Source organism: Scyliorhinus canicula, chromosome 16 (genome assembly GCF_902713615.1).
Source record: "Scyliorhinus canicula chromosome 16, sScyCan1.1, whole genome shotgun sequence".
NCBI classification, from domain to species: domain Eukaryota; kingdom Metazoa; phylum Chordata; class Chondrichthyes; order Carcharhiniformes; family Scyliorhinidae; genus Scyliorhinus; species Scyliorhinus canicula.
Window position 1 is genome coordinate 131,886,732 of NC_052161.1, and position 21,131 is coordinate 131,907,862.

The 21,131-nt window shown below is 46.3% G+C and overlaps 1 protein-coding gene across 5 annotated transcripts in view; it reads right to left on the minus strand.

Annotated features, from left to right (window-relative positions):
* Nucleotides 1-21,131, minus strand: part of acot7 (acyl-CoA thioesterase 7) — a 282,705-nt gene that overhangs the window by 43,565 nt on the left and 218,009 nt on the right. For all 5 annotated transcript variants that reach the window (XM_038822345.1, XM_038822342.1, XM_038822341.1 and 2 more), the window contains one exon: nucleotides 2,766-2,950. In XM_038822345.1, coding sequence (XP_038678273.1) covers nucleotides 2,766-2,950 — 185 coding nt within the window. The remainder of the gene's footprint in view (nucleotides 1-2,765; nucleotides 2,951-21,131) is intronic.

The following is a 21,131-nucleotide window of genomic DNA, read 5'->3' on the forward strand; positions in this document are numbered from 1 at the left end:
ATGGATTAGCAGACAAAGAAGCTCATCAGTTGAGTTCAAGCACAGGAATTGAGAAGATGGCGGCTGAAACTCAAACGCAAACACCGACTCACACTTGCCATAGGTGTGTAAATACCAGGCACTCAGCAGGAGATTGTTGGTGTAAAGACAATTTGCATAATTGTGGCAGAAAGGGCCACATTGCACATGCTTGTTGGAAAAAAAAATAAGATTCAGGTGAATGTTGCAGGAAGCAAGAGAAGAATCAAAACAAGCTGAATCAAGCAAAAAGTGCCCACGTGGTACAAAAAGGATTTGGGAAGGAACTCGATTCACAGTCTGAAGATGCACCGTCCAATCCAGCTGTGCCAAGGGACAACCTGGACCTTCCCGAGAACCTGACACTAACCAAACCAATTGGGGGAAACAGCACCTCAATTGCGAATCAAACACCGAGTCAACCTGCGATCTCTTAAGCATGGTGACAGGGATCCCCGCATGTCAAACATCCAGTTGACGCAAAAGAAAATGCACCCTCAACTAACGCACTCTTACATAGAACATAGACATAGAACAGTACAGCACAGAACAGGCCCTTCGGCCCTCAATGTTGTGCCGAGCAATGATCACCCTACTCAAACTCATGTATCCACCCTATACCCGTAACCCAACAACTCCCCCTTAACCTTACCTTTTTAGGAAACTACGGGCAATTTAGCATGGCCAATCCACCTAACCCGCACATCTTTGGACTGTGGGAGGAAACCGGAGCACCCGGAGGAAACCCACGCACACACGGGGAGGACGTGCAGACTCCGCACAGACAGTGACCCAGCCGGGAACCGAACCTGGGACCCTGGAGCTGTGAAGCATTGATGCTAACCACTATGCTACCGTGCTGCCGGTACATAAAATGTATACATTTTATACATTCTCCATTCTCTATAATTCTAAAGTAATGACAAAAAAAAAATCACTGGCCATACAGTGCAAGTCAGTGAATATAAGAGAAAGGTGAGTGAAAGTTACAGTTGTGATTCTCTGCTGAATGATTGAGGTCTTATCTGAAATGTTGGCCTATCTTTCCCTTTCGGATGCTGTGTATTTCCATTACACGTGTGATTGGAATTTGTATTTCCAGAATCTATAGTTTTTCCTTTTGTCTCTACCTATCGTTCTGTAAGTACGACTGCTCGCAGTTTACGTCGATACCCCTGTAACAGATCTGCCTTGCCTGACTACCAGCACATGTTGCTCACTTTGTTCTTTGTCCATGGCACCTCCTGTCTTGGGAAATCAGGGTAATTTTGCAGCGTGATGTGGGCCAATTTCTCCCCCCAACTCACCCCAAACTATTCACTATTCTATCTGCAATGCATCATCGCTCATTATATAAATCTAATGCATTACGCTTGCTTATGAAAGTCATTAGCCCCAGTGAAGCTGAGAACTTAAAACATTTCTTTTGCAGGAAAACATGGTGATTTTTATTGATCATTCCTAGGACATAAACAACTCAAAACCTTCTCTCCCTATCCTTCCCCGATACACAAGGATTGATTGTACATATTACAGTGTACCCTGTCAGGAAAAGGCTTATCCTCATAATTTTAGTCCAAAGTCATTTATGCGATTTAAAAACAAGGCAGAGGAATCAATAAAGGCTTTGATCTCCAAATAAAAAAAAATCTGATTTGTTTTTGCCTTCCCAGCACTTTCCCCTCTACTGCTGAGATTGCCCTGGAGTTAAATTACAGCCATGCATTAGCCAGTCTGACAATGACACTCCGCAAGAAGGATAAGGGAAAGCTTTGATCTGTGCAGATATTGCCTTCCAAGATGCTGAGTATTTTTGGGATACTGCCACAGAGTGAACACGCTTCATCCGCAAGCCCAGATAAAGACCATGGGTAGGAATAGTTCTCACTGAGAGGGCGTGATTCAGCGGACTTGAGTTAAAGTCAGGTGAACTGCCCGTTTAGTGGGTGTTTCTTGACCCCACTATTCAACTTTGCCGGGTTTTTTTTGGCTTCGTAGATATTCTCTTCACCGAAGCTGCACTTAAGAGGGATTTCCTGCTGACACATCGGGGCTCCATTTTGACTGGCAGCCCCGATCTTTCCCTCCCCTCGTCCCCTTTTAGCGCCCCCTCCCCATTTTTGTGACTGCCCCCTCATCCCTCCAACTTTGGGGAGGCTCCGAAAGCTCGCTGTCTGACCCTCCCTCTACCTGGAAAGGCCCCCCTCCGCAGTGCCAACCTGGCACTGGCAATGACAGGGCAGCACTGCCAATGTACCCACATGGCATTACCAGGGTGCCAGGCTGACAGAGCCCAGGTGCCCATGGACGTACTAGGGTACCATCCTGCCCTGTCCTTGACCACCCGAGGTCTCCAATGGCCTAGGAGCTTAATTTCACCCCAACTGGTGCATAAAGCAAACCTTTCTCTTGGTTTCTACTTTCCTGCAGCTGTCACTCGGAGAGGACATCCTTGCTGTTTTATTCTCCTTTCCCGGCCCGGATTCCAGGACCAATTTTAGCACTTTTCCTGCTGCTTTGGCTGAGGTCAGATGGCAGCAAGTTACCGAACCCCAGTCATCCTGGGCCAAACTGAATAGAACCTAACTTCCTTTTGTCAAATGTACAAATATACTTTCGCACCGCCTTCTCTCAGCTTTGCTTAGACTATTAACCCTCGGCTTTCTGTGGATTAGTTTTTAGTACGTGGAAACAGAATCCCAACAGAAAGGTTATAACTGGTAACACAAATGCAGACATACTCTCACCTTCAACATAGGAATGGGAAGTGCCTTTCCTTCCTTGTCCAAGGAAACATAAGTAAAGAATGCAGTCACGGCAGAAGCCTTTCCTTTCGGACTTTCCATGACATGGTCAACATCCACAAAAACTTCAATTTCCATGGATTTGTTACTGGTAAACGTCATTCGACCAGACACGGTAATTACAGACCCTGTAAAAAGGAAAATATCTCTAGTTAGCAAGAAGACATGATCTCCTGTCATCAGAGAAATGACTATAAAAACAAAGTACTTGCATTCATAGTGCATTTCACATCCTCATGATATTCCAAAGCAATTGGCAGCCAACCAGGTTTTACTGAAGTGCTTCCTATTCATGCTGGTTATTTTGCACAATGCAAGTTGATGGATGAGTGTTGGTCAGGACATTGGGAGAACTCGCTGCTCTTCTCGCGTCAACTTGAACTGGTGAAGGGGACCTCAGTTTAACCATGTGCCCAAACAATGGCACCTCTTGACAATTAGCAACCTTTGTACTCCGTCGGAATGAACACAACCTCCTGATTCAGAGATGACAGTGTCACTACTGAAAATTCTTCTGCCTTGTCAGACTCAAATCCAATAACAATCTGCCAAAACTACAGACAGACCTGGCTCCTCTCATTTGTAACATCATCTTTATCCCACTAAGATGTCCCATTAGCTTGGACTAAACACCACTCCCTCATAAATTATCTACACCTCAGGGAATCTCCTTTCTATAAACAATATTCCATTAGCTACCTATATGTAAGCAAGTAAATGGTTAGAATCAATTATCTCCTCACTTTTAAGACACCTTAATTACAATTTTAGTAGACATACTTCCTGTATGTATTTTAAACCAGCATTACTAATACCACTACTGCCACAAATATAAAATATAATATATAACAATTTCGTACATTCATTGCAAAAGACAATGAAATGAAAATGAAATGAAATGAAAATCACTTAGTGTCACGAGTAGGCTTCAATGAAGTTACTGTGAAAAGCCCTAGTCGCCACATTCCGGCGCCTGTCCGGGGAGACTGGTATGGGAATCGAACCGTGTTGCTGGCCTGTTTGGTCTGCTTTAAAAGCCAGCTATTTAGCCCAGTGTGCTAAACCAGCCACAATGGATTATGACTCTCTACAGATGGGTTTGGGGAAATTAGCCAGGGCGTAGGAATATAGCAATAGGAGCATTGGAACTGGAGTATGCCATCAGCCTGTCGTGCCTACTCCGCCATCTAATACGATCACGGCTGATAAGTTCACAAGATATAGGAGCAGGATTAGGCCATTCGACCCATTGAGTCTGCTCCGCCATTCTATCAAGGCTGATATGTTCCTCATCTGCTATCTACAATGTTACAGACCAAGAGCTGGATTGTGAAATCAGCCAGAGTATCTCCATCCCTAGAACACATGACCTAGGAGCGGGAGTAGGAAATTTAGCTTCCCAAGCCTAAACACTTTCAATGTGATAATGGCTGATCCCATCCTGGCTTCAACTCCACTGTCCTGCCCATTCTCCATAACCCTTCAACACATTACCAATTAAAAATCTGTCTAACTCCTCCTTAAATTTACTCACCGTCCCTGCATCCACCACACTCTGGGGTAGCAAATTCCACAGATTCACAAGCCTCTGTATAATGAAATTTCTCTTCAACTCAGTCCATGTGGCATTGCCCTTATTTTGAAATTGTGCCCCCAGTTCTAGTTTCCCCAACTAAGGGAAACATCTACCCTGTCAATTCCTTAAGTATTTTGTAGGTTCCAATGATATCACATTTCATTCTTTGAGACTCTGGAGAATGCAGGCCCAGTTTGCCCAAACTGTCTTCATACAACAGTATCGTCCTCCCCAGGACAAGTCTGGTGAACGTTTTGCTACATTCCGTCTCTGGAAATAATATCCTTTCTGAGGTAAGGGGATCAAAATAGCACACAGTACTCCAGCTGTGGTCTAACCAAGTTCCTGTACAACTGAAGCAATACCTCGCTACTCCTGTACTCAAATCCTTGTGATGAAGGCTAATATTCCATTAGCCTTCCGAATAGCTTGCTGTATCTGCAGGCCAACCTTCAGTGACTTAAACAAGGTCCCTTTGTACATCAACACTTTCTAATTAATAAATTGCCCCTTAGTTGGAAAAATATAATAATTGGGTACTCTAAATTTATTTAAAAAGTGGTGGAGCGGAGCTAATTAGTTTTAATAGAAAATGGGTGACCAAAAGAAAGAGCAAGAGTAGGAAGGCAGTGCAGGTGTCCCCTGCGGTCATCTCCCTGCAAAACAGATATACCGCTTTGGATACTGTTGAGGGAGATGGCTCACCTGGGGAAGGCAGCAGCAGCCAGGTTCCTGGCACCGTGGCTGGCTCTGCTGCACAGCAGGGCAGGAAGAAAAATGGCAGGGCTATAGTGATAGGGGACTCGATCGTAAGGGGAATAGACAGGCGGTTCTGTGGACGCAATCGAGACTCCAGGATGGTATGTTGCCTCCCTGGTGCAAGGGTCAAGGATGTCTCGGAGCGGCTGCAGGACATTCTTGGGGGGGGGGGGGGGGGGGGGGGGGGGAGGGTGAACAGCCAGCTGTCGTGGTGCACATAGGCACCAACGATATAGGTAAAAAACGGGATGAGGTCCGACAAGCGGAATTCAGGGAGTTAGGAGTTAAACTAAAAGTAGGACCTCAAAGGTAGTAATCTCAGGATTGCTACCAGTGCCACGAGCTAGTCAGAGTAGGAATGTCAGGATAGATAGGATGAACGCGTGGCTCGAGAGATGGTGCAAGAGGGAGGGATTCAAATTCCTGGGGCATTGGGACCGGTTCTGGGGGAGGTGGGACCAGTACAAACCGGACGGTCTGCACCTGGGCAGGACTGGAACCGATGTCCTAGGGGGACATGTTTTCTAGAGCTGTTGGGGAGGGTTTAAACTAATGTGGCAGGGGGATGGGAACCGATGCAGGAAGTTGGAAGGTAGTAAAACAGGGACAGAAGCAAAAGGAAGTAAGGGGAAAAGTGCAAGGCAGAGAAGACATAGTCAGAAATCTAAAGGGCGACAGTACAAGGTACAGTGACTGAGGGGAGCACAGTGAATAGGCCCAGTAATAACAAAAGGAATAAAACTGGAGATGTTAAGATTCAAAACAGAGGTAAAAAAACCAACATAAGTGTACTTTACCTGAATGCTCGTAGTATTCGGAATAAAGTAAATGAGTTGATGGCACAAATCATCGTAAATGACTATGATTTAGTGGCCATTACTGAAACATGGTTAAAGGATGGTCACGACTGGGAGTTAAATATCCGAGGGTATCAAACTATTCGGAAGGACAGAGTGGATGGTAAGGGAGGTGGTGTTGCTCTGTTATTTAAGGATGACATCCGGGCAATAGTAAGGGATGACATCGGTGCTATGGAGGATAAGGTTGAATCCATTTGGGTGGAAATCAGGAATAGTAAGGCGAAAAAGTCACTGATAGGAGTAGTCTATCGGCCACCAAATAGTAACGATATGGTGGGGCAGGCAATAAACAAAGAAATAACTGATGCATGTAGAAATGGTACAGCAGTTATCATGGGGGATTTTAATCTACATGTCGATTGGTTTAACCAGGTCGGTCAAGGCAACCTTGAGGAGGAGTTTATAGAATGTATCCGCGATAGTTTCCTAGAACAGTATGTAATGGAACCTACGAGGGAACAAGCGGTCCTAGATCTTGTCCTGTATAATGAGACAGGATTGATTCATGATCTCATAGTTAGGGATCCTCTCGGAAGGAGCGATCACAATATGGTGGAATTTAAAATACAGATGGAGGGTGAGATTGTAAAATCAAATACTAGTGTGTTGTGTTTAAACAAAGGAGATTACAAGGGGATGAGAGAAGAACTAGCTAAGGTAGACTGGGAGCTAAGACTTTATGGTGGAACAGTTGAGGAACAGTGGAGAACCTTCCAAGCGATTTTTCACAGTGCTCAGCAAAGGTTTATACCAACAAAAAGGAAGGACGGAAGAAAGAGGGAAAATCGACCGTGGATATCTAAGGAAATAAGGGAGAGTATCAAATTGAAGGAAAAAGCATATAAAGTGGCAAAGATTGCGGGGAGATTAGAGGACTGGGAAATCTTTAGGGGGCAACAGAAAGCTACTAAAAAAGCTATAAAGAAGAGTAAGATAGAGTATGAGAGTAAACTTGCTCAGAATATAAAAACAGACAGTAAAAGTTTTTACAAATATATAAGACAAAAAAGAGTGGCTAAGGTAAATATTGGTCCTTTAGAGGATGAGAAGGGAGTTTTAATAATGGGAGATGAGGAAATGGCTGAGGAACTGAACAGGTTTTTTGAGTCGGTCTTCACAGTGGAAGACACAAATAACATGCCAGCGACTGATAGAAATGAGGCTATGACAGGTGAGGACCTTGAGAGGATTGTTATCACTAAGGAGGGAGTGATGGGCAGGCTAATGGGGCTAAAGGTAGACAAGTCTCCTGGCCCTGATGGAATGCATCCCAGAGTGCTAAAAGAGATGGCTAGGGAAATTGCAGATGCACTAGTGATAATTTACCGAAATTCACTAGACTCTGGGGTGGTCCCGGTGGATTGGAAATTAGCAAACGTGACGCCACTGTTTAAAAAAGGAGGTAGGCAGAAAGCAGGAAATTATAGGCCAGTGAGCTTAACTTCGGTAGTAGGGAAGATGCTGGAATCTATCATCAAGGAAGAAATTGCGAGGCATCTGGATAGAAATTGTCCCATTGAGCAGACGCAGCATGGGTTCGTAAAAGGCAGGTCATGCCTAACTAATTTAGTGGAATTTTTTGAGGACATTACCAGTGCAGTAGATAACGGGGAGCCGATGGATGTGGTATATCTGGATTTCCAGAAAGCCTTTGACAAGGTGCCACACAAAAGGTTGCTGCATAAGATAAAGATGCATGGCATTAAGGGTAAAGTAGTAGCATGGATAGAGGATTGGTTAATTAATAGAAAGCAAAGAGTTGGGATAAATGGGTGTTTCTCTGGTTGGAAATCAGTAGCTAGTGGTGTCCCTCAGGGATCTGTGTTGGGCCCACAATTGTTCACAATTTACATAGATGATTTGGAGTTGGGGACCAAGGGCAATGTGTCCAAGTTTGCAGATGACACTAAGATGAGTGGTAAAGCGAAAAGTGCAGAGGATACTGGAAGTCTGCAGAGGGATTTGGATAGGTTAAGTGAATGGGCTCGGGTCTGGCAGATGGAATACAATGTTGACAAATGTGAGGTTATCCATTTTGGTAGGAATAACAGCAAACGGGATTATTATTTAAACGATAAAATATTAAAGCATGCCGCTGTTCAGAGAGACTTGGGTGTGCTAGTGCATGAGTCACAGAAGGTTGGTTTACAAGTGCAACAGGTGATTAAGAAGGCAAATGGAATTTTGTCCTTCATTGCTAGAGGGATGGAGTTTAAGACGAGGGCGGTTATGTTGCAATTGTATAAGGTGTTAGTGCGGCCACACCTGGAGTATTGTGTTCAGTTTTGGTCTCCTTATTTGAGAAAGGACGTACTGGTGCTGGAGGGTGTGCAGAGGAGATTCACTAGGTTAATCCCAGATCTGAAGGGGTTGGATTATGAGGAGAGGTTGAGTAGACTGGGACTGTACTCGTTGGAATTTAGAAGGATGAGGGGGGATCTTATAGAAACATTTAAAATTATGAAGGGAATAGATAGGATAGATGCGGGCAGGTTGTTTCCACTGGCGGGTGACAGCAGAACTAGGGGACATAGCCTCAAAATAAGGGGAAGTAGATTTAGGACTGAGTTTAGGAGGAACTTCTTCACCCAAAGGGTTGTGAATCTATGGAATTCCTTGCCCAGTGAAGCAGTTGAGGCTCCTTCATTACATGTTTTTAAGGTAAAGATAGATAGTTTTTTGAAGAATAAAGGGATTAAGGGTTATGGTGTTCGGGCCGGAAAGTGGAGCTGAGTCCACAAAAGATCAGCCATGATCTCATTGAATGGCGGAGCAGGCTCGAGGGGCCAGCTGGCCTACTCCTGCTCCTAGTTCTTATGTTCTTATGTTCTAATAACAAGGGAAAAAACATTTATTAAATGTGAAAACTTGGATTATAATACAATACTCTTTTACTTTCCTCTTAACTTAACAAATACACACATATTTAAAGATTAACATGGATTACAAAGTACATCTTAAACTCCAAGGATGTGGGAGCTTTGGAAAAGGTGCAAAGGAGATTTACCAGGATGTTGCCTGGAATGGAGAGTAGGTCTTGCAAGGAAAGGTTGAGGCTGCTCGGCCTTTTCTCATTAGAATGGAGAAGGATGAGGGGAGACTTGATAGAGGTTTATAAGATGTTCAGGGAAATAGATAGAGTAGACAGTCAGAGACTTTTTTCCCTGGATAGAACAAACCATTACAAGGGGACATAAATTTAAGGTGAACGGTGGAAGATATAGGGGGGATGCCAGATGTAAGGTCTTTACCCAGAGAGTAGTGGGGGCATGGAATGCACTGCCTGTGGAACTGGTTGAGTTGGAAACATTAGGGACCTTCAAGCGGCTATTGGATAGGTACATGGATTACGGTAGAATGATGGGGTGTAGATTAACTTGTTCTTAATCTAGGACAAAAGTTCGGCACAACATCGTGGGCCGAAGGGCCTGTTCTGTGCTGTATTTTTTATGTTCCATTTAGGAAATATTCTTCATGCCTGTTCCTTCTACCAAAATGGGTTACTTCACATTTTTCATATTATATTTCAACTGCAATGTTCTTGCCCACTAATTAAGTCTGTCAAGTCCTCCTATAGTTGCTTTACACCTTCCTCACACCACACATTCCTGCCTAGCTTTGTATCATCTGTGAGTGTGGAAATATTACATTTGGTCCCCACATCCTGGGGTTACCATTGACCAGTAACTGAGCTAGACTACCCATATAAATGACACAAGGCACAAGTCAGGAGTGTGATGGAATACCCTCCACTTGCCTGGATGAGTGCAGCTCTAACAACACTTAAGAAGCTCGATACTATCCTGGACAAAGCAGCCTTCTTGATTTGTACCCCTTGCACCAACAACAAACAGTGGCAGCAGTGTGTACCATCTACAAGATGCACTACAGGAACTCACCAAGGTTCCTTAGACAGCATCTGCCAAACCTACCACCGCTATCTTCCAGAAGGACAAGAGCAGCAGATACCTGGAACATCACACCTGCAGTGTCCCTCCAAGTCACTCACCATCCTGGCTGGGTCAAAATCCTGGAATTCCCTCACTAACAGCACTGTGGGTCTACCTACACACCATGGACTGCAGCAGCTCAAGAAGGCAGCTCAGCACCATCTTCTCAAGGGCAACTAGGGCTCGTCAATAAATACTGGACGAGCCAGCGATGCCCACATTCCGTGAATGAATTTTTAAAAATCCAAATCATTGTTATGTGTTGAGAACAGCTGGGACTCAAGTACTGATTCTTGTGGTAACCCACTGGGCACAGCCTGCCAATGTGCGAATGGCCCATTTATTCCAGATCTCTGATTTTTGCCTGTTAACCAATCCTCAATCCAGGATAGTATGTTGCCTCTTAACCCATGTGCTTTTATTTTGTTAATTTGCTGTTCTTTGATGACTCCTGAGGTGACCACGAGGTGAGCAAAGGAATGGGTTTGGCTGTTGGAACTAACCGTGTACTCCAAGATACATATCCAATTTTGCCTTGAATCTACCTCTTTTCTGTTCTTCCTCTTGTTCTCTTGTTATGTTAGTTGACAGAATTCGCAAACTACTGGGATAATTCAACAACAATAGAGTTGCATGCACCGACATGATGTTGCTGAATCACAAAAATAATTCTCTGAACTAGTGGGCCATACAATCGTTGCCAGGTTTCGCGGCATTTCCATAGGTCATCAAGCTATGAACTGGCAAACTCCCAGTAACAGCATTTTCAGAATTTGACAATGTCTTGAGACAACAATCAATAAGACTCCTAACGATGCAAGCCAATAAATGAAGCAGCAGCCTCTGGGAACAGACCGAAAGAATAATTTCATACAAAACTGGAAGAACTGATCAGGAATTTTAATTCAGAATTCATGCTTATGCAGCCTCTGAAGGAATAGTGATGGAAACAGAGCTAAGGAATGGTGAGGAATTCTGCAAGTTAGAGCATAGTTCATGCCATTAAAGTGTTGTTTCCAAGCTTTTTATGTCCTCTGGCCAAAACTTCTATTATACGACTGCAAAGGTTGCAGGTCATCAAGCTATGAACTATCCATTATAATTAACAGCAAAGGCATCTATGTCACGGACAGGAGGATGCTACGATTCTAGTTGACATTATAACTGGATAGGATGATTCCAGAATGGAACCCTGGCTCAAAAGATCGTGGGCAGGATGCTCCGTCGGCGGGATCCTCCGCTTGGCTGGCAGCGCACTCACGTCCGTGTATTTCCTGATGGCGTGGGGGTGGCCCACAGCGTGAAATCCCATTCGCTGGCTGCTGGGACGGAGGGTCCCGCTACCGGCGGGGGCGCGCCATGCCAGAGAACGGGTCTGGCGGGACGGGTAATCTAGCCCTGTAACGTTTACTTTTTTTTGGATAATGTGCAGGAACAGAGTCACAGGACAGCCAATTAGCCCTCAACAACAGGAAAAAAACATTTCTTAAAAATGAAAGGTTTGACGGTAATACAATATTCTTTCGCTTCCCTTCCCCCTCCACTTATCTTCATAAATGTACTCAGATTTGAAGGATAACATAGGTTACACAATACATCTTATGCTATAATGTTCTCAATAAACACACAATCCCTGCAACCTAACAAGCTGTCTGCGGTCAGACAACACCCCACTCTGAAACCCAGCCACTCAATCGATCTTCTGTGGGTTTCTCCTCAAATTCCCCCAGGATGATTGTCACACGAGTGTTTCCAAACTCTGCTCTCAAAAAGCCACACATTGAAATCTTCTTTCAACCACTGCTTTCCATTGGCGGCCACGGCGGCACAGTGGTCAGCACTGCTGCCTCACAGCGCCAGGGACCCGGGTTCAATTCTCACCTTGGGTGACTGTCTGTGTGGAGTCTGCACATTCTCCCCATATCGGCATGGATTCCCTCCGGGTGCTCCGGTTACCTCCCACAGTCCAAAGATGTGCAGGTTAGGTGGATTAGGCATGATAAAATTGCCCCTTAGTGTCCAGGAATTTGCAGGTTGGGTGGGGTTACGGGATTGGGGTGGAGGAGTGGCCTTGGTAGGTTGCTCTTTCGGAGGGTTGGTGCAGAGCCGATGGGCTGAATGGTCTCCTTCAGCACAGTAGGGATCCCATAGTTACAAAGCGTAGATGGCCTTTAGATTGGTTTCACAGGTCGGCGCATCATCGAGGGCCGAAGGGCCTGTACTGTGCTGTAATGTTCTATTGTTTAAGCAACATCCCATTCTTTCCCCAAGCATGTGTTCATTTTCCCATTGTAAACCCTCTCTCAGGACAATAGAAACATAGTATGAACTGAAAATAAACCTTGCAAACATGCAAACACTTTTGAGCTGCTTTAGCACAGGGCTAAATCGCTGGCTTTGAAAGCAGACCAAGGCAGGCCAGCAGCACGGTTCAATTCCCGTACCAGCCTCCCCGAACAGGCGCCGGAATGTGGCGACTAGGGGCTTTTCACAGTAACTTAATTGAAGCCTACTTGTGACAATAAGCAATTTTTCGTTCATTTCATTTCACATGAACCTCACTATAGTTGTCCCTTTCTTACACAAAAACATTAAATTAAACCCACTTAAATCTATACCTTATTTCTAATATTTAACAATCCAAATATGGATAATTCAAAACTACCACTGTTTCCTAACTGGGAGGATAAATTTAAACAGCCCTGATTTCTTCACTCATCGACTGTCTGTAAACGGAAATGTATTTTATGAGTGGGGGTGAATTTTCCCTTCTACTCAATTTTAGGTGTGATCCAATTTCTATTAACAGTTCCACAGAAAACTCACTGAGACCTGAGAGAAGGAGTCATGATGTAGCCTCCCTTTTCATGCAAACAATAAAAGAAGGGGGGAATAGAAAAAGACAGGGAAATAAATGACATGATAAAGAATTCTTGTTTCACATGGGTTCAGAGTTCAGAATCAAAATCCAACCGCGTATTCTTTCACACAGTTGGCAGATTGAAAACTGATGCTGAATAATTCACTTTTCCTATAGTGATGACTTCCATGATGGGATAGATACATAGCAATGAATTAGACTTGGAGGCACTGGTACAGAAGTTCCAGTGGACACATTGTAGATGGGACCAGGAAGTTAAACCCGGGCAGAGCTCTGGGTCTGAGCTGCTGATTGCTCGAGGGAAGATGGCAATCTGAGCTTTGTAGCTCCACAAGATAATATTAGAGGTTCTACCAGCTTGGCAGAGTCCACTTTGGCTGGGACAATGGATGTACATTCCTGAGTCTGGATTCAAAATTGATAAGATTTCAATGAATAAGGATTTTAAAAGATGTTTCAGGGTCCTTCGTCCTAGCAGACAGGCCACCTCCATTGGCCAAGACTGGCCTAAGAAATGTAACTGGACTTTGTACAATTCTCTTGGATATCGCTCTCTGCAGTCACCAGGTCATTAGCATCTCTTCAGAGGTAATGAGGTGCCTCCCTGACACCTACTTTCCTGATTAAGCCTGCATTGAAAAGGCTGTACTGACAGCATGGAACATTGTGAAGGGTGAAAGGTAAACACAAATTAACATAACACCTTTGATGACCTCAGTATATCCCAAGGTCTTCACAATCAATAAAGCACTTTAGACCTGTAGCCCACTGCTATAATGTAGGAATGCTGGCAGTGAATTTACCAGAATCTCACAAACAGCAATGAGAACATGACCAATTAATCTGTTTCAGCAATGTCGGTTGAATGATCAATATTGGCCACCAGGAAGAATGTCCCAGTTCTTCTTCGCAACAGTGGCATGATGAGGTTCATTTCAGATGGCAGAGAGGGCCTCGCTGTAATATCTCATCTGGCGGATCACATATGTGCTGTACTCCATTGCTATTGAACTGAGATGTTAGCCTGGATTTTGTTGTAAAGTGGAGTGGGACTTGAACCTTCAGCCTTCTGACTCAGAGGCACCAAATGGGTCATGGTGTGCGTCGCTGAGAGACAGAGCTACAGAACCACTGCCCTGATTCTGCGACTGGCAATGAGCTTTTAATTTTCCATCTGCTCATGCCTCCACAGCAGTGTATCTATCAAGATTGGTGCTGAAATGGAGTTAACACCAATAAAACAAGATGAAAAGAGAAGGAAGCCTTTTATCCACAGTGATAGATTTTCTAATTAACACTCTTCAGTCAGCATGACAAAAGAGAACAGCATGTGATGCTGTAGGAATCACCAGCAACACTATTTTAAATTGGTTGGGTTATGGAGGACTCGAGAGTTAGGACTTGCAATTTTTCAGTTAGTTTTCTTGACCCGAGTTGTGGCTTCTCCGGGGCACAGTTGATGAAAGGAGCCCTCCACAATTTTGCTCATGAGTATTGGCATTGAAAATTAAATCGAAAAATTGGGAAGTCTGTATAATGGAACCTGAGCTGATGTCACCTGCTTCACACTATCATCCAAAATCAACACAATCTCCAGATCCAGGCATTTACCCCTTCCGAGGGGGCTAGAATAGCGGTAGAGTGCTGTGCGCTGCTCCGGCACCGAAAGCTTGCGCGCCACAGCCGGCGTGGGTCCACGCATGCGCGCGCCACGGCTGGCGCGGTTCCGTGCATGCACGCCACGGCCGTCTCTGCGGCCGCCCCAGGCAATATGGCGGAGCCGTAGAGGGGCCCGGCGCGGATGTACATAGCCCCCCCGGAATAAGCCCGCCCGACGATCGGTTGCACCCGAACGCGGGCCTGGCCACCTTGGAGGCCCCCCACGGAGTCGTCTCCCACCGTCCCCCCCACCAGGACGGCCCCTGCAGCCAGAGCGCCGAGGTCCTGCCAGGTAGGACCATATATAACTCACGCCGGCGGGACTCTGCGGGACTCGGCGGGCACTCGGCCCGTCGAGCAGGAGAATGGCCTGGGGGGGGGGGGGCACTTTCAGTGGCCCCCGACGGGCGCCGTGGGTGCAATTAGTGGAGATTCTCCGGCGGCCCAGCATCAGAGCGGCGTGGCAGGATTTGCGTGCCTGCCCCCACCCGCCACCCCAACGATTCTCCGACCCGCCGCGTGATCGGAGAATCCCAGCCGTGACCTTTACCACCCACAGTACCAGAAGGAACCACCATAATCTGCAGGTTCCCTTGAAGCCACACACTATCCTGATTTGGAATTATATCGCTATTCCTTCACTGTTGCTGGGTCAAAATCCTGGGACTCTTTCTAACAGCACTGTGGTGACTATACATCATATTGTTACAATCTCAGCAGATTTTATTTGTTGAGCAAGCAAAATCCAAGAGGAAAACTTGAAGATTATTGAAGTTGGCAGGTCAGGTGAAGAGCGCAGTTAAGAAAGCATATAGTATTCTGGGCTTTATTAGTAGGGGAATAGAGTTCAAGAGCAAGGAAGTCATGCTGAACGTATACAAGACACTAGTTAGACCTCAGCTGGAATGTTATGTACAGTTTTGGGCACTTCACTATAGGAAGTATGTTAATACATTAGAGAGAATGTAGAAGAGGTTAACAAGAATGGTCCAAGGCTGAGAAACTTCAGTTATGGGGATAGATTAAGGAGGTTGGGACTGTTCCCCTTAGAGCAATGAAAGCCAAGAGGAGGTTTGATAGAGTTATTAAAAATCCTGAGGTGGGTGAACAGAGTAGACAGGGAGAAACTGTTCCCGCTCATAACAGGATAAAGAACATGAGCACACAGATTTAAACTGATTTGCAAAAGAAGCAAATGTGATGTGAGGAAAAACGTTTTCACACAATGAGCTGTTTTGGGTCTGGAATACACTGCCTGGAAGTGTGGTGGAGGCAGGTTCAACTGAGGCATTCAAGAGGGCATTAGATGATTATGTGAATAGAAACAATGGGCGGAATTCTCCACAAGGCCCGACGCCGTTGTGAAACCTGGAGAGGTTCACAACGGCATCGGAAGCCTCTCCCGGCCCCCTATTCTCCCCTACCCGGGGGATAGGTGGGCCGTACCGGGAAACTCGGCGGCTGGGCCTTGTCCCTGGCTTCAAGGCCCGGCGCGCCAAGAATGACACCGCAACGGCGCCTAATGACGTCAGCCGCGTATGCGCGGTTGCCGTCTTTCCCCTCAGCCGCCCAGCAAGACGTGGCGGCTTGATCTTGTGGGGCGGCGGAGGGGAAAGAGTGCGTCCCCTTGAGACGCTGGCCTGACGATCGGTAGGCACCGATCGCGGGCCAGTCCCCTCCCGAGCACGGTTGTGGTGCTCGATCCCTGATCCGCCCCCCCTAGGCCCCACATTTAGATGGCAGCGACCAGGTGTGGTTGCCGCCGTCGTGAACAAGTCGGGAACGGCAGGTCGCTCGGCCCATTCGGGTTGGAGAATCCCGGGTCGCCATGAAAAACGGCGGCCCGCGTTTCTCCGAGCGGCGTGTCGGAAAACCAGACACGCCATTTTGGGGGGGGGGGGGGCGGGAGAATAGCGGGAGTTGCGGGAGCGGACCTCCCGCTATTCTCCCACCCATCGTGGTTGCGGAGAATCGCGTCCAATGTGCGGAGGTATGGGGAAAAGGAAGGGGATTGGCACTAAGTTAGAATTCTCATTTGGAGAGCCAGTGCAGACATATTGGGCCAAATGGCCTCCTTCTGTGCCCTACCAATTCTGTGATAACTGATCGTACCATTTTTTGTAATAACCTACTGATCCTAGCGGCACAGAATTCCAAAATCACAAAAATTATTCATAAGAAATGAAAACTTAATCACACAAGATTAAAGTTCAACAGTTAAGACAGTCTTACAAAATCTCCTCAAAGTAACACACTTGGTTAGAACATACAAGTTAAAACCTTCTTTGCAACAGTCACTTATAGATTTTTAACTCTAAAAATCCAGTAATATTACCCGAGGCAGAACTGCTGACACTTCAGTAATAGTATGCCACACGACTTCTCAAACACTTCACTCTGCTGTGGAAATCCAAGAAAATTCTGAAACAAGACTGCTTTCTAACAATAAGACTTTCCCGGTTTCTGGATGGCCGCTTCAAATTCTGTACCTTCTCTCAGTGCAAACCTGGGCGGAATTCTCCGACCCCGCGATGCCGGGTTCACGCCGGGCTACCCCAATGTGGCCCGCAGAATTGGGTCTCAGAAAGGGCACCGACGGCAGAGTAAAACACTCACGTTTTTATGCCGGCATCGGCACTTAGCCGCCCAATGGGTGAATCACGCCCCTGGTCTCAGGACATCTCCCCCACACAGCGAACACAACTCAGCTCAACATCTTTCATTAAATATCCTTCTTCCCTTTTATCTCTGATTGCATTGTCCTCAGCATCTCTTTGAACTCAACTTCCCCAAAATATTAAAATCTTTCATGCTTTCCTAGTGCCTCCCCTTTCCAGACAAATAAAATTGAACACTATTCCTTTGTTTACTTCTGAAACCTTTTGAGTTGTAAAAGTCCCTTACTCGCCTTTGAAGTTTAACAGCTGAAAAGTCAAGTCCCTATCTACCCCCTAATGCAAATTTCGAAACCCAATCTATTTACTTATAAATACACATCACCATGGTCTCTTATTATGAATGCATGCATTTAGCACTTTTACCCATTATCTCTCATCTATCTCAAACAAATTGTCTCTTAACCTTTGCCCAGCTTAATTAAATCATTTGTACACACACACACAGCCTTCTTCATAGAATAACACAATTTATCCCAAAAATATTTTAAAAATTGCACCAGTTCAAGAAGTCAGTTTATCACCAATTTTTCAAGAGCAATTAGGGGCAATAAATTCTGGCCCAGCCAGTGATGCCCACTTTGTGTGACAGAATAAAAACACTCTGTATTTGTAAGTGATGCTGCACACGTGCGGACTCCAGATGATTCTGCAGTTAAAGTCAGCGGAGAATAATAGTTTAGTCGTTATCATCATCACAAAGTCCAGGCTAACAGTTTAAGAAGAGGAGGGAAGAATTGCATAAAGGGAGGAGGAAGTGCCAATATGAGTCAATTCCTCAATCTGGTGCTGAGGTTATGGGGGTGTGCAATTAGGGTGCACACTGTTGGAAATTGCAAGGATTCTGCCCCCCCCCCCCCCCCCCCACCCCCAAATGTTAATTTAAGGTCAAATCAGGGATTTGAAATCTGCACATTGCCAAACAATTCTCTCAATAGGCTTAGACCAGCACCCAATTAGGGAAATCAGCCCTTATTTTACAAGCGTTGAACTTTACATAACATGTTGCTTCAACAAGCAGCCTGTACTTAAAAAGTGTTGAAAGTAAAACCCTGGCCATAACTACTACTCAGGAAATGACATTACATGCAGTACGTGACAGGTTAGAGGAAATAATATGGTTAATTGAGAATAATTTTGTACTCCCCGCAAATCTGGTACTTGGATCTTATCACCTATAATTTTCCATGACAGAAGTTCTTAGTTTTTCCATGAATCACTTGAATAATAATGATTTTTTTTGTTGCATTGAGAGTAAAGGAATCATAACAAACAGCTTCCATATTGAGTATGTTAGTGAAAGTGCAGATGCCTTTATGTTTGTTTGTGTCTATTTATTGTTGTATTTTTAGTTCTGATTTATTTGTGAATGTCTCTTCAGAATCATCATGCGTAGTTACTGAAAGAGTTGACTTAACCTAAAGTATGCGGAAAGTCTCAGAGCAGAAATGTGTGAAGTGGGTTAACAAGCAGGAAATGCTACAGGGTCCTGGAACAAGGATGGAGAGTTTGAAGTGCAATTATTTCAGCAAAAGACGCTGTGGCACCGTGGAAGAGCGGGGGAAGCAGAACTTTCTCTGAATTTGGAACAAAATGTAAAAAGGAATGTAGGACTTCAGTTATGTGAAAATAATAAAGAAACTGAATTTGTTCTCTTTCGAGCGGAGAAGATTTGATTGAAGAGAGATGCTGAAGATTCTGAAGGGGTCTGATTAAATAACTAAGGAGAAACATTTTTACTGGCAGGGGGTTCAGTAACCAGGGGCGGGATTCTCCGACCCCCCCGCTGGGTCGGATAATCGCCCGGGGCCGGCGTCAATCACGCCCCCGCCGTGTCCCGAATTCTCCGCCCCCCCGAGATTCGGCAGGAGCGGGAATCACGCCGCGCCGGTCGGCGGGCCCCCCGCGGCGATTCTCTGGCCTGTGAAGGGCCGAAGTCCCGCCGCTGACAAGCCTCTCCCGCCGGTGGGAATCAAAACACCTACCTGACCGGCGGGATTGGCAGCGCGGGCGGGCGCTGGGGTCCTGAGGGGAGCGTGGAGTGATCTGACCCCGGGGAGTGCCCCCACGGTGGCCTGGCCCACGATCGGGGCCCACCGATCGGCGGGCGGGCCTGTGCCGTGGGGACACTCTTTTTCCTCCGCCTTCGCCATGGTCTTCACCATGGCGGGGGCGGAAGAGACCCCCTCCCATGCGCATGCGCCGGGATGACGTCAGCAGCCGCTGAAGCTCCGGCGCATGCGTGGACTTACACCGGCCGGCGAAGTCCTTTCGGCCCTGGCTGGCATGGCACGAATGGCCATTCAAGAGACTTCCGCACCTTTGGGGCGGTCCGACGCTGGAGTGATTCACGCCACTCCAACATGCCGGGACCCTCCGCCCCGCCAGGCAGGGGGGAATCCCGGCCCAGAGGGCAAGAACTATGGCAACTGGCAAATTAAACAGCGAGAAGGTAAAGGACATGATCTACCCAAATGGGGACAGAGTCCCATATAGTACAAGATTAGCTGGGTGTTTCCCAGCGTTCGGAGCGCCGAGAAACACCCAACTATCTAACGCCTATCTGGGTAGATCGGCGGCTTCAGTGGGGAACTCCCTGACGAGGCTGTACTAAGCCCCGCTTTCTGCACTAAGGAGCCCTTATTATGACTCCAGTACCTCCCCAAAGTCCCACTCATTATAAGGGCCTCCTCCCACAACCCACATGCCCGCGGCGGGAACATCCGGACTCATCACCGCCGCGCAAAGAAATGGCAACCTGGTACCTTGGCAGTGCCAGCCTTGCACCGTGGCAGTGCCATCCTGGCACCGTGGCAGTGCCAGCCTTGCACCGTGGCAGTGCCCCACCAACTGGCAATGCCACCTGGGCACCTTAGCAGTGCCAGGCTGGCACCCATTTGTGGAGACCAGCACTGAATGTTGCTCGCTCGAGGTATCCAAGGCGAGGGAGTTAGATCCCACTCCTTGAGTAGATCGCGGGAGCACATATTAGAGTGAGACTAGCTGTCTCACTCTAGAACAAAGAACAATACAGCACAGGAACAGGCCCTTCGGCCTGTACCGGTCATGATCCCATCGTTTTCCAAAACTCTCAGCACTTCCTTGTGACGAATCCCTCTGTACCCATCCTATCCATGTGTTTGTCAAGATGCCTTTTAAATGGCGTTAATGTATCTGCTTCCACAACCTCCCCTGACAATGCGTTGTAGGCACTCACCACTCTCTGCGTAAAAAACCTGCCTCGCACACATCATCTAAACTTTGCCCCACGGATCTTAAACGTATGCCCCCTGGTGACTGACCCCTACACCCTGGGAAAGAGTGCCTGCCCATCCAATCTATCCATGCCCCTCATAATCTTGTAGACCTCGATCCGTTCACCCCTCAACCTCCGTCTTTATAGTGAAAACAGTCCGAGTCTGTTCAACCTCTCCACATAGGTAACACCCTCCAGACCAGGTAACATCCTGGTAAACATCCTCCTCTGCACCCTCTCCAAAGCCTCCACATCCTACTGGTAGTGTGGCGGCCAGAATTGTCTGCAATATTCCAAGTGCGGCCTTACCAAGATTCTATACAACTGTAGCATGACTTGCCAGTTTTTATACTCAATGCCCCGTCCAATAAAAGCAAGAATTCTGTATTCTTTCTTGACTACCTTTCCACTTGTGTTGCCATCTTCAAAGATCTGTGGACCTGCACGCCCAGATCTTTCTGACTTTCTATATTCCTGAGAGTTTTACCATTCACGGTGTATTTCCCCTCTATGTCAGACCTACCAAAATGCATTACCTCACATTTGTCCAGATTAAACTCCATTTGCCATTTCTCTGCCCAAGTCTCCAACCTATCTATGTCCTGCTGTATCCTCTGACAATCCTCAACACTATCTGCCATTCCACCAACCTTGGTGCCATCCGCGAACTTACTAATCAGACCGGCTACATTT